We start from the raw sequence: 15,010 nt of genomic DNA, 5'->3' as shown, positions 1-15,010 counted from the left end.
GGCCCTTTCCTTTACAGGGAAGGCCCTTTCCTAACAAGGAAGTGTTAAGGAGAGTTACCAAGGGAGGTGACATTTAAACCAGTCCTAAAAGGAGTGGAAATCTGCCAGACAGAACAAGGGAGAGAAAAGGGCATTTTAGGTGAAGGGCACAATAAAAAATATACACTCAATTCCTAGAGACATTTAAGAAGACAGAGAATTTAAACCATTGCAAAGAATGTTCCAAAGAAAGGGCTCCTCTGAGAGAAAAGGCTAAGGGATCTTATTTACTCCATAGAATTGATCTTCTGAAATCTGAGAGACTAACCCACCATCTTTTGTGGATAAAATAATTTAAAATACAACGTTGATAAAGAAAATTAGCTTTATTTACGTAATTTAGAAAAACTGATTGTAGTGTTAGAATTTGTCAAATGTTTTCATTCTGAAGAATTTACAAGAGTATTTATATACAAACATAATAAAATAGAGTAATCACATTGCTCTTGCTTGAGTCAAAGTGTTTTCTCAATTCTGAACATGCCCCCATCACTCTGTTTTGTAATTTTTAACAGGGAAATGCTTTGTTTTAACATAGTGCTTGGTTCACACAGTACATTAAGATGGAAGGAGAGGTCAATGATCATGAACAGAGTTAAAAACATTTTCAACCAATACGACTTTATCATTAGATTTTTTCTGTATTAAAATATGCTTCATGTTAAAAAAATGTACTCTTATTCATTGATGATCTAAATGTGTTGTACTAAATTTGGCATTTATATAAACCCATAATTGATCTAAATATAATATAGATATGAATCTATATTAAACTCATTGATATGTGTGCCACAAATGAAAATGAACAAAATTGTTAGGAATAGGGATAACAGAAAATTTGAGAAATAGTGAAGTGGAGATGCCCTATTGTATTTTAAATGTGTAAAATTTCCATTTTCTGAACCCAATACAAACTAACCAAAAGATGATGAAAAGTAATATTTATAGATATCAAATCTTATGTCACATTGTAGGGCTGTGATTAATTTGTACTATTATATGAGGAAATTCTAGACCAAGTTTCCTAAATAGCTTTCCAATCATTTATCTTGTTTCAGAACTCCAAGGAAGTTTAATACAGTTATTGAATAAGGCAGAATTTTACATTAGCAATTGGGATACAATATAAGTGCAGATAATTGATACTACAGTCAAATCTATATTTGTCACAGTTTTAAGTATGCCATGTGTGTATGGTCTTTTAGAAGAAATCCATTTCGTTTTTAAAGCAGTGGATTGTTTAGCAAGTTTCTTGAAATTCCTGGCAAGAATTCTGATGGCTCTGTGGTCTTCTTAAATGAAACAAAACAAAACAAACAAAACCTACAAAAAAATGTTTGCTGTCACTTTGAAAAGTCACAGCTATTTAAGTTAAAACAATCAACTAGACTTCCAAGTGCACTTGTGTCTAAAATGTCACTTTTGTCTCCAAAGAGAAGGAAATGATCAAGTATTATATTAAGGTGCTTACATTTCCAAAAAATAACATCAGAGGAAATTGGTCTTTAATTGGATGCTTGAATTCTTTACAGGGTTCTTAGTATGTTTAGATGTTGGTATCCTGACTTTGACACTTTCCTGATTGCCCTTTATAGCAGCCTCAAGGCGTGCTTTCAGGGCTGGAGAAGAAGCCATTAAACTTTTAAAAACTGATGAATACTGAGGCCCAATCTGCATGAGATTTTGTAAAGCAAAGTCATGTAAACTTCTCATTATGGAAGTTGCTGATCCCACAGCATTCTCATCCAAAAGGAAGGAAATGAGGATGGGCAGAAGACAGGCCACCAGCTGAGAGCCTAGAAAGTAAACAAATGATGTAAGTTTAGGGACATAAATGTTCACTGTACAAGGCTGCAAAAGTGCTTGATCTGTACACATTTCTCCCCACTTGGAGAAAACAATTCAATCTCATCTCTTAAATTACTACTAAATTATATTAATACCTGATATTAACATAATACCTGCCTTTCAATGAATTTTGAAATATAGATATAATGTGACCTACTGAATGTTTTACAATTTAAGTAACACTGAAATCCTGATTTTGGAAAGATTCTGAATTAGTATGAATTTAGTGCTGACACTTACGATGCTGTTCTTCAGCAACAGTAACCAGTGCTTCTAACACCTTTATGCCTTCTTGAAAGATCTGAAGCTCACTAGTATCTTCAGGTTTTCTTTTGTCTATTTCCTGCAGTTTTTCCACAATAGAGGATGCTAAAGAGTAAATATACGGGTAGGAAACAGCTGGATTCGGATACTGAAAAATGGAGTGTAGGAGCTGATAGGTCTTGATCTGTACCTAATCAGGTAAGAGACAAGAATAATACAAAACTGTAAATTAAAAAAAAAAAAAAAAAGAGAGACCCCTAAAAAAAGTCCTGAGGACTCTCTGCAGCTAAAGAAGCACAGACATTTAAATTTAGTTCTAATTGATCTTTAATTTTGGAAGTCCAAATGCAATAGGTATTCCATTTTGGATGCTAACACGATTGTGACAGTCTGGAGTGAACAAAGGCACAGGTACACAATAGGGAAGGATAACTATGAGTAGTTAATTTTTCTTCTTTTCTCTAGTTACCATTTTCCCTCTCAAGAATGTAAAATAAAAACAAAAACAAAAATCAACAGAACATGCACAAAATTGAAAAATATTTTGGTGACTTCGGAAAATGTATTAGACAAAAATCACACATATTTGATGCTCTAATGTCATGGTCTGAAAGTTTTAAGGAACCATTTCTGAGCTATACTAATTGTCATCAGATATCAGAGCCACCACTTGGAAACTGCTACACAAAGCTCCTGCAGGCAGCAGGCAACAAATGGGACAGAAGGATAAAGAGAAATGACCATATATCAAATATACAAATCATCTTTTATTGAGTTAATTGTAATGGCATTTGAATGATTATTTTTTTCTGAGAGAAAATCTGGTTCCTATATCTTTCAGAGTAGATATATTTGTGATTATGGGCTACAAGCTCATTTTGTTGCACATAAAATAATACGAAATTAATCTTGCTAACAAGGGGCCATAAAGAAATGGGGTCGACTTGTATGTACTATTTTTGGAATGGATCCCATTTTTCACAATCATATTATTGAAAGCATGTGCTGAAGTCTTCTTTTCCTGTTCTTTCCTAAAAAGGGAATCTATTATATAAAGTTACAAAGTATCTTATAAAAGTCTCTTGTAAATTCTGAAGCTATATCAATTTTAAGATGCTCTCATTTCAAATTTAGTTTTTTAACATTTCCTCTCCCTCTCATTACCCTCTACTCTTTGGGCTGAAAGAACAAGACCATTATTATTTGGCTTTGTCACCACAAGAATAGAAATTAATCCCAGATCTATTCTTTTATTGTTTTTGGCAGCTGGCTGGTAAGGGGATCTGAACCCTTGACCTTGGGTGTTATAACACCGCTCTCTAACCAACTGAGGTAACCAGGCAGCCCAATCACAGACTTAAAAATAAAAAATTGTAGTTGATCCTTCTTGTTAGAGCCAACAAAATCACAAAGAAAAGTTCTGCAAAAGCCTATTTCTATAACAAATATCTCTTGAAGACACTTACCATAGGATCTTTTATCTCAAGAGTAGCCTTAAATTTCTCAATACAGCGCTTCTGAAGGCATGGGATGGTGGTTACTTCTGGACTGGTAGACAAAATAAATACTGTGACAGCAGTAAGTAGACTGACTTCGTCAAGTTCTTGGTATGTCCCATCGACTAAAGAGAAATGATCTATTAGAAACAGATAACTTTTACTGCTTTATATATCTATGTGAAGCTGTCTTTAGTTTGGTAGCAACAATTTCTTTTGTATACACAACAGATTTTAGACTTACTTTAAGAACCCTGGCAAATGTTGTAGGTTTTAAGACGTGCATTTATAAGTAATTCCAGGTCCAAGAATTATTAAAGTAATTATAATATTCAAAGGTAAGGACATCAGTAAATATATATGTACATTTACTAGAAATAGATATGCTAGCTGTGAGACAGACCTCTAACTCTGTCTTCAGTTTTCTCATCTGTAAAATGGGAGTAACAACAGTATTCACACTGATAGGGTTATGAGGATTAAATGAGTTAATCCACGTAAAGCATTTAGAATAGCATGCTACACATAATGCTCAATATGTGTTAGCTATTATGTTACTAATTATTCTTACTGTGCAACAATACCAAAATGCTTGGACAATCGTTTTTCTTTGTTAAGTTTAAAGTATTTTGATAATATATATATCAAGTGAAAATACTTTAGCACTTTATCTACACATACCCCTTCTCAATAGGAATGAAAAAACTGAAAACAGCTACATAGACTAACAATTTGGAGGAACTTCCTATTAAAAGTAATCTACCTTCATTTTTCAAAGTTATACTCTATTAAAAATTTGTAATAAACCTGCTTTGAAAAATCAATGTTAACTGAAAAGGAAAGGTGTGGCATATCTGACTTCTTAAATTGTTTAAGAATAGGTGGTTACTTATGAAAAAATGACATACATATTTAGTAGCTTGGCACATTCATTCAACAAATATTTAAGAAACACTGTGTGCCAGCCCTCTTTTTAGGCAGTGAGAATACAGTTTACAGAGAAGATATATACTATAAACCAGGAAGCAAATAAACAATTTAATTTCAGCTAGCGACAAGGTCTATGCATATAAAAACTATATTAAAAAACCACAGAAAACAATCCAGGATGCTCCATATTGTGTGGTCAGAGAAGGCCTTGAGATAATATCTGAGCTGACACTTGAGAAACACAGTAGCAATGAAAGCAAAACTTTATGAATGAGTGGGACTTATTTTATAGAAGACATCTGAATAATGTTAAGATAAAATAGGTACGTGGTTAACATTTAAAGTAAACATGACAACACGGTTTAAGCACTTTATGTACGTTAAATATTTAATCATGCCAAACTCTCCATAATCTGGCCCCATGTTCCATTCAATTTACTTCATTTCTATTAATCACCATTCACCACTTACTCTCTTACTCTTCCCCACAAACCCACTCTCTCATCACTCTACTTGCTGTCTCTAAATGTACCACACTGTGAAGGTCTCCAGATTTTTGATCTAAGTGTTGTACCTAGAACACATTTCTATGATGTCCACGTGGAGAATGCTTTCTAATCCTTGAAAAAATGGATTCTTCTGAGAAGCTTTTCATGGTAGATACACAGGCACACGACTGAGATGCTCCTTAACAGAGGATATGCTGCCAGGCCATGGGGAGTGCTGGTCAGCCTCGGCTGCAGAGCTGCAGCCTGCAACTGAAGAACAGTGTGAAGGCCAGCACACTTCTGTCATATGTAAGACACTCTGATAGGCAATCTCACTCTGGAACTCCCCTGACAGGTTTGCTGAGATTTGCTGGGGAACTGCATTGCAGTTCTTTTGCCCAATTCTGCTTCCCCTTCTTCTGTTCACAGATGTTGTTCCTTAATAAACCTCTTGCTCCCCAAACTTCATCTTAGCATGTGCTTCCAGAGAACTCTACTTGTGACACTCTGTCTGATTCACCCAAACAATGCTAATTCCTCTTTTTTTTTTGCCAATTAGAACCCTTTTTATTGTAGTAGAAAAACAGCGATAATCCCAAACTTCATCTTAGCATGTGCTTCCAGAGAACTCTACTTGTGACACTCTGTCTGATTCACTCAAACAATGCTAATTCCTCTTTTTTTTTTGCCAATTAGAACCCTTTTTATTGTAGTAGAAAAACAGCGATAATTGAAACATTATTTTTGCTTTTGGAAACTCCTTATGCTATTAAATCAAACCCTACAGCACCTTATAGAAACTAGACTCCACTAGACTCCCAACTTTGGGCAAAGTTGGTGGTCAAAAAATGCTGAATTTAATTAAAAACTTTTTAAACATAAAATCAAATATGGTGAACTGTGACATTTATTTATTTATTTTTTTCCTTCTTGTCTTTTTTCGTGACTGGCAACGGATCGCAACCCTCAGTGTCGTGCCCGTACCGGACCGGGACCGGCAACGGGATCGCAACCCTCGGTGCTGCGCCCGCATCTCGCTCAGCCAGTGAGCGGCCGGTCTGTATGTGGGATCCGAACCCTCGGCGGGAGCGCCGCCGCGCTCCCAAGCGGCACACTGTAGCAGTGCGCCACCGGGCTGGCCCCGAACTGTGACATTTATAAACAGAACAAGGAAGGCAGAGATATGTCTAAAGACTTTTTACACTCACTATAACATACTATTGAAAATAAAAACCACACAATAATAAGAAAAGAAAAAAACAAATTTTAATGGATATTGAAAACTATACTGCCAATTTAGAGACATATGCCAGGTAATAAGCAAGATGCTTTTCATATGTTACTGCTCTAACAGTTTCCTGCAACATAATATCCTTACTTTTTAATGAGAAAACTAAGGCTCAGAGAAAGTGGGTAGCTTGTCTAGTCACTTAGCTAGTAAATACTAGAGTGATGAACCAGATTGGCTTTATATTTATTATGCATGGCTTATGCACCTTTCAGTAAACTGTGCATCTTAAAAAGTTCTGTCGGACATGGATCATACTACATTTTAAAACAAATGTACTATGTCAACATACAGGCTTCCAGCTACTTAATCACATTAAAGGTTAAAAATGCTAAAATGAGAACACAGGTATTTTCTATCTACTTCCTCTAAATACATAGTAGTGGATATGGTCTCCTCTAGGTGGGACTGCCAAATACAATCCAGTAAATAGCTTATCCTCAAAAAACTGCTGTTGTACTTTTTTAAAACAAACTGAACAACTGCTTCCAAACAGCCTTAATTACCTGGATCGCAACAGTCAAGAACTGTTGTTAAAGCACTTTGGAGAAGGTCAGTCCATGCAGCATGGCTCTTCTCTGCTCGGGCCATGGGAGAAGATAATATTCCTTTGAGAGCCTGGAGGGAAGCTGCAACCGTTGAAGATAACTGGCCCCCAGGTAACTTCACAGCAGTTTCTCTGAGGACCCCAATCGTGAGGTACAATATAGTAGGGAGAACTGAGATGCTTCCTGTAAGATATATTTTTTTAAACATGTGGATTTCAGCCTATTCTCATACATCTATGGTTCCTAAAAATAAGTCACCTATAAGTAAGACAATGTCAGAGATTGTCTGACAAAGAAATCTTACTTTTCAAGATTTCTCATAAAGGATTATAACTGTTAAGGTAATTTTAGAAACTTTATTAAAATTTTTAATGTTGGATTAAATTTTGATAGCAATAATTGCAGATGTTATTTAAATTGTATCACTTAAAAAATAAATTGTATCACTTAGTATCATTATGCTTTTGCTGTCTTATTTTGTTTTATTTGGTACTTGACAAATGAGTTTTTAATTTTTTTACTATGTTTAAAAATATATATAACCTAAAATTATACATAACATAAAGTTTATTATTTTAACCATTTTTAAGTATACAATCCAATGATATTAAGTACATTCACAATGTTATACAACCATCACCACTATCCATTTGAATTAATTTTATATTAAACTATTTTCCAAGGCATTTGTGGAGATCCACTCAGTACAACATATTAAAAGTTTTCATGGCCACTAAGGAGTTGAAAAGTCAGTTATAAGTTTAAAATGAAAGCGAAGAAACTAAAATGGGCAATTTAATTTTCCCAGAGACTGGGAAATTTTCCCAGTTGACTACTCAACGAGACTTATAGTGTATTTTTACCTCTAATCCTTTTCTAGTCACTTTTTCTGCCACTCTTGGTGTATGTGTGTGAGAACAAGGAGTACAGGTTTTAATTAAAAATGAAGCTTAAAGTCATGAGGCTAAAAATAAAATAGCATACAAATTGGTCTGGACACATTTAAGCAGAAATATGCTTACCAATTAAGAAGTATCTATTAAGTACCAAATACCTATTGTGAGCTAGATTTCAGAGTATAAAAAATTATTTGGAAACAAGACACGTACATCTGTTATATATTTACGATTTATACATAATAATCGATTACATATAATGCCTCTACGTGACAAATAAAAGTAGAGATCTACATATAGAAATAACATGTGCATATACAGGATAAAACAAAACTCAATATGAGCTAGAGTGTTTTAAGGGAAGGCTTTATAGATGAGGTAGGCCTGTAGTTGAATTTGAAAGAAGAAAAAGTTTAAAAAGCAGAGCATTTTAAACAGCATATACAATAGCACAGAACAAGGATACACATGAAGTCTCCTGGGTTTAGGATTTGCACAGAAGGAATCAGGAAAAGGGCAACGACTCAGCAAAAGGGCAACGACTCAGCAGAGCTATATGGAGAGACTTAAATGCTATGTTAAAGAGTATGGACTCGATCCCAAACAGAACTGGATATAAGCACAATCATCTGTCATCACTGAGGTAGGAAAAGACCATTAGATATACTAAAAAAGCTCAAGAGCTAATAACTGTCACTGACTGGTTGAAAATACTGTCAATCACTGAAGAGCATATCCATCTATAGTGCTTGCTGTCTCTATTCTGACTTTCAACCTTTTAGTAAAACAAATTGCTAGAATGTAATGCCCAAACATTTCAGTTAGCATTACTTTAATGAGAAAAAGATTAGCAGCTAAGCTCCATTATATATTTAAAACCATTTTTCTCCTTCCAGGTCAATTAAAGCAATCCCATACTACAGCATACCTTCGGGGGAGCACACTGCAGGAAGTTCAGAGAGAATAACCAGTGCAGCTGAAACCAATCTACTTCCATCTTCTGACAGCATCTGTGGCTTTGTAGCTTTTACTCCTGGATTACCTGTCAATTTAGGATTTAGTTCTGGGAGTTGTCTAACTAGAATGCATACGCACAATTCCAATGTTGCAAAGACCAAAGACTTTCCAGGCACAAGTCCTCCTGTGTCCTTTCCCTCTCCAAACTCTGGCAGGGTCTCCTTTTCAGCAGCTCCATCATCAACTAAAAGACAGGAAGAATAGTGCTTAATAAATACTTTATTTGCTCTGCTTCTGGTAGATGGCAATTTAGTAAATTTCTGTTATAGGTAACACATTTAATGGCAAAAGTCTTACGTGTTACCACGACTGAAGGAGAAAGCAGTTATAGAAGTAAAAGTAGTTGTCTTCATCATGATGACTTTAAAAAAAAAAAAACTGATTATACATATTAATGGGACACAGAGCTGGCCATGGCATTTATTATGACTTCTTATTGCAATGGATAAAAAGAAATCCTTGTAACCCTGTGAGCCTTAAAATATTGCCCAGTTAACTCCTGCTTGCTGGTAAGAATGTAAACCTGGTAGCTGGAGCTCCAGCAGTGACCTTAGGTATTGATAGTGGCTGGGCAGAAAGACAGGAACCTAAGTCCCTGATGTCTTTAAGAAGCTACCATACCAACCCTAGACTGCCTATCTCTGGATTTCTTTTAAGATGACAGAATAAATCCTTGGGTTTTTAAATCCACTGTTATATTGGGTTTTCTATTATACTATGTAGTCAAATGTAATCTTACATGATAAATTCACCAATACCATATGAGACTTATAAAACAAGTATTGTACAAACCTAAGTCATTAAAAAATTGTCAGTAGTCTTTTAATGTACACTGATAAACACAGCTAAAGCAAACACTCTAGTAGTATAAGGGATTTTTTTTTCTCCCAAGTTCTGTTAAAATTCTCATTTTCCCAAAGAATAGTAATTTAGCTACTAGCAATATCCAAACTAACAGGCAGAGATAAATGAGAGGATTTAAAGTCATGCCTAGCCTGGAGGGGCTGGCCAGTTACTCAACTGGTTAGAGTGTGGTGCTGATAACACCAATGCCAAAGGTTTGGATCCCAGCACCAGCCAGTTGCTCCCCCAACCAAAAAAATAATAATAATAAGCAGAGATAAATGAGAGGATTTAAAGTCATGCCTAGCCTGGAGGGGCTGGCCAGTTACTCAATTGGTTAGAGTGTGGTGCTGATAACACCAATGCCAAAGGTTTGGATCCCAGCACCAGCCAGTTGCTCCCCCAACCAAAAAAAATAATAATAAAAATAAATAAATAAATAAATAGATAAATAAATAAATAAAGCCATACCTAGCGATCTCAAGATACATTACATAATACTTTAAAAAATAATAATGCTATGTGACTAATTTAGCCTTATGAGTTAATATCTACCTTCTGCACTTCGTCTTTTCTCCTTCACATGTTCTTGAGCTGCATAGATAATCTGCCTTACCACTTCAAGTGAGGCCAATTGAATGGAAGGTGATTCTCTGGTCAGAATTACTCGATGTAGCACATTCAACAACTCGATACCCAAGTCCTATTATAGAAAACATGTAGTGGACACTGTATTGGAATTACACATTATTATTTTATTTTGGTAAAAATACCAATGTTAAATGCCATGAAAAAATTCAGAACAAGAATATAACCAATTGCTCATAAAGAATAAAGGTGTTAGTATGATAAAGTTGTGGAACATTTGCTCTACCTAAAACCAACTCCAGATTTTTTTTGTCTCATCTTGTGGGAGATGGCACTAGGACAAAAGATCATTTTCACACAGATCCTAAACTGGGAAAACAGAAAAGAAAATTCCCAAAACAAGACGGGAAATTTGGCTAAAAGAATACAAGGACTGACATGTAGATTCCCAGATTTATATTAAGTTTTCTAGTAGAAATAAAGAATGAGGGAGAAGTATGACATGAAAAGTGGATGAAAGTTAATAAGCATAGAATGAATATCTCTCTAAAGAATAAAATACACTCAAGAAATTTTCCCTTCTTTTTTTTATTGGTTACTCTGGTTGTTTTCTTTCATCTTTGAAAATAGAGTAAATCAGTCATTATAATACTTGTTTTAACACACAGAGAAAACAAGCACAAAGAGTTCAAGTCCAATCCAAGTCAGGTAGGAACCTGATTAATGCTTTAAACCTAACAAATGGTAGTGCTGACAGCTCAAATAATGGAGTCTAGGTAGAGAGCAAATCATTCTACTGTTTATCTTAACACCCAAGAGTCAATGATAACAAAATTAATATACTGGATAATATATGATGCCAAGAATGCCCGCACAGTGCATGCTTGCCCTTGAGAAAAGCAGTCAAAGGAAGTCTCCTTTGTATAGTAATCCTTTTACCACGGCCCCAATTGGGTCAAATATTAGTGCTTGACTTCACCGATAGGCTGGTCAGCAGTGTCTTAAAAACGACCTGGAGGGAGAACTCAGCCAACAGGAATACTCTGTAAAGGACAGTAACTACATGAACCAATTAGATTCTTCCTTGGGGAAATGGAATATAAGATATATACTTATACAAAGAGTAGGGTACACAGCAGCAGAAAGAGACAAAGAATGCATGCTACATGTAACTTTTGGCTGCTGAGCTGGACAATGCAATATAGAATCTTCCTATTATCACAGAAAGTGGCAGAGTCAATGGCATGATTGCTCCTGTGTCACCACATATGCTGATGGCATTTCAGAACCAAGGCCTACCTGTGCAGCTGTTTAGTTTTCTTTTTACTTCTGTGTTCACTTTCTGTTTGCTATAGTAATCTGAACATATTTGTTTCTTAAAATCTACAGAAGGCTGACAAAAAACAAGAAATCACCTGATCACTGCCAATTTTAGATCTGGGCAAAGGAACATCTAGGAGGGCCTGTAAGGCATGTAAACAAGCAGTAATGCTTTCCATGGTTGCATCTGAGCGTAAGGAACATAGAAATTCCACACTGATTCCTGTGGAAAGCAAAAGAGAAGGATGCTTCTTTGAGATTCTTAGCTTATGAAGTTAAATAATCTATTTTGATATTATATACATATAAGCTTAGCAAAAAGGTAATGAAAATTAAATCACAATGATTTTAATTTTTAATTAAGTTATGAGGCAAGTCCCTTAAAAGTTTGTTTTTACCTACACATACACCAAGAATAGTTTCAACTAGGCTTGTGCACTACCGCTCAGTTGCTACGAAATAGTTCAAAGATGCAAAAATTACAATGAAATTATACCAGAGAACTTAACATGTAGAGTTTCATAACTTTAATTTCACTGAAATTTATCGAGTGATTACCATGTATCAGGCACTGTGCTTTATACATATAATTTTTTTTAAAACTTATGTTATAATTTTATTTTTATTTTTTTACACAATGTAGTTGATTTTCATGTCCCTTTACCAATTCCTCCTTTCTCCCCCTCCCTCTTATACATATAATTTTATTAACGTCTCATAATACCTGATGACGTAGATACTATTATTACCACTCATTTTGAGACAGGGAGCTTACGTAATTTATCTATTAATTTAAATTTTTATTTTTAATTGACAAATAGTAATTGTGAGCTTGAGTAATTTAATTTGTTCAAGGTCAGCCAGAATTTAAACTCAGGTAGTTGAACTGAATGAACAGCTTAAGCTTGCAACAACTCTGCAATCCTTCATTCTATAAAAGTTTGTTTTTAAAAAGCTCTCATCCTAAGGCAACTGGAAACAAATTCTTAATATGCTCAAGGATATAGAAATCTGGTGATGTCTGGCCTGGGAATGAATAATAATAGAAGTTCTATGACCACAAATTTTATTTGATTTACCATTTACAACCCTCATATTTCATTTAATCAGTAACTTCTTTATGGGTAATGATCTTACAGTTTATTTCCTTAGAACTAGGTTAAACATATATAAAAAATTATTTTATTTATTCTAGAAGTCCACTGTGTTATCATAGAAAGATATCTCACTTTAAAAATGAAATTCCAGGAAAGCTAAAAAAATGGGTTAAAAATCATAAATCTAAAAATCTAATTAATCTCTGACCTTTAATACTTGCCTACAAATCTGTGCCATTGAACATACTTTCTTGAACCTTGCAATCTTTGAGAAAGATTGGGGAAAGAAAGGGGAAAATCCCTTAGCATACTGATATATTTTTATATATATACCAAGAAATTCAGAACATTTGTAGACACTACATGGATGTTTTAAAAATCATGTGGTAGGCTGACCATTTAGCTCAGTTGGTTAGAGTGCAGTGTTGTAACACCCAGGTCAAGGGTTCTGATCCCCATACTGGCCAGTGCCAAAAACAAACCAAAAAAACACCCAAACCAAAAATTAAAAAAATGAAAAAGGAATAAAAATCATGTGTAAAGAACTGGGCTTCTCCTACAGTCTCTATAATTTATTTGACTTGATGATGAAACCAACTTGTAATAGGATTCTAGAATTATTATAATAAAATTTGTAGTTTTATAAAATATGTACAAGTTTACCCAGTTATATACAGGCTACACTTAACACCTAACAAAGCATGAGGTGATAGCCACCAAGAGGAGACAGACATTGAAACACAATTCAAGAATTGGCCAGCCACCTAAAAGAAAAAGAGAAAAACCCCTGTAGGGCTGTAAGTTTGTAAGCTCTTTTACTGACCTAAAATAAGATGGAATCTATCAGTGTAGACATCCTCGGGGGACTTTACTGTCACCCCAGATGACGAACCCTGACACATGGAAGTTGGTGTTACAGGCCTTGAGAGATTAGATGCTCCTTCATCTGGGTCAGCAACAACAAAGCCCGTGCTTGTAAGCCACAATGCGGTAGCATGGAGGATAAGTGCCCAGGAGTCGTAATAATGTAATTTTGCATTTTCACTAGTCTCTGCTGTGTAGAAAGCACCACCTACCAAAAAATAGGAAGCAAACAGTTTCAGGAGGAATAAAAGAGATTAGCTTCCAGTACATTTTCTCTTTTCTCTGTTACAAGATACAGATTATTTCCATCACTCTGAAAATTCTCTTGTATTCCTTTTCAGTCCCCTACACCCCAAAACAAGTACTTTCTGATTTTTATCAGCACAGATTAGTTTTGCCTGTTCTTGGACTTCATATAAATGAAATCATATATACAGTATGTACTGGTTTGTGACTAACTTTTTTTTTTTCCCCCTAACAATGTTTTTAGAGATTCATTCATGCCACTATGTTATCAATATTTTGTTATTGATGTTTTTATTTCCCCTGGGAATACAATTGTTTGGTCATAAGGCTGATTTACCTTTAACTTTAAAAGAAATTTGCAGGCTAATTCTTAACATTTTATAATTTGATCATAAAATATTTCAAAACAAAATATGTATATAGGTATGTTTTAAATAAATACCAGTAACGATTTAACCACTTCCAAGACTGACATAAACATTCTGCCTCATTTTCTTTCTTTTTTTTTTTCTTTTTTGTCTTTTTTACTGACCGGTAACGGGATCGCAACCCTCGGTGTCACGCCCGTACCGGGGACCGGCAACGGGATCGCAACCCTCGGTGTTGCGCCCGCACCACGCTCAGCCAGTGAGTGGGAACCGGTCTCCACATGGGATCCGAACCCTTGGCGGGAGCGCCGCCGCGCTCCCAAGCGGCGCACTCTCCAGTGTGCCACCGGGCCGGCCCCTGCCTCATTTTCTTAAATCTCTTACTTTTCTCCTTAAAAAAGACTTTGTTACACCACTAATACTTGCTCCTCCTTCAACAACCACTTTACTCAAGTCAGTGTGAATCACTCCTAAGTATGGTCTTATACTTTCACAATAATGTATATATTCATAAATTATATACTATTATTTTTTGTTTTTAAAAGTTTACTTAAAAGGCATCATACTGGGGCCGGCCCGGTGGCGCACTGGAGAGTGTGCTGCTTGGGAGTGTGGCGGCGCTCCCGCCGAGGGTTCAGATCCCATGTGGAGACCGGTTCCTGCTCACTGGCTGAGTGCGGTGTGGGCGCAACACCGAGGGTTGCGATCCCGTTGCCGGTCCCCGGTACGGGCGCGACACCGAGGGTTGCGATCCCGTTACCGGTCAGTAAAAAAGACAAAAAGGGAAAAAAAAAAAGGCATCATACTGTAGGCATCCTTTTTGATTTTTCCACCTATGTTTTTGAGATTTACTTATGTTGATATATGTCT

At 35.5% G+C, this 15,010-nt stretch overlaps 1 protein-coding gene across 1 annotated transcript in view; it reads right to left on the bottom strand.

The window, feature by feature from the left end:
• Positions 1-346: 346 nt before the first annotated feature.
• HEATR5A (HEAT repeat containing 5A) overlaps positions 347-15,010 on the bottom strand; it is a gene marked incomplete at its 5' end in the record, with an annotated part of 90,049 nt that continues 75,385 nt past the window's right edge. Inside the window, 8 exons of the mRNA XM_008567158.1 lie at positions 347-1,835; positions 2,128-2,341; positions 3,618-3,772; positions 6,860-7,084; positions 8,726-8,998; positions 10,213-10,360; positions 11,661-11,788; positions 13,486-13,734. Coding sequence (XP_008565380.1) covers positions 1,528-1,835; positions 2,128-2,341; positions 3,618-3,772; positions 6,860-7,084; positions 8,726-8,998; positions 10,213-10,360; positions 11,661-11,788; positions 13,486-13,734 — 1,700 coding nt within the window. The remainder of the gene's footprint in view (positions 1,836-2,127; positions 2,342-3,617; positions 3,773-6,859; positions 7,085-8,725; positions 8,999-10,212; positions 10,361-11,660; positions 11,789-13,485; positions 13,735-15,010) is intronic.

Source organism: Galeopterus variegatus, unplaced genomic scaffold (genome assembly GCF_000696425.1).
Source record: "Galeopterus variegatus unplaced genomic scaffold, G_variegatus-3.0.2 Scaffold299, whole genome shotgun sequence".
In the NCBI taxonomy this organism is placed as follows: domain Eukaryota; kingdom Metazoa; phylum Chordata; class Mammalia; order Dermoptera; family Cynocephalidae; genus Galeopterus; species Galeopterus variegatus.
Note: the sequence above shows the minus strand (reverse complement) of the source record. Positions and strands in the feature narration are given on the sequence as shown.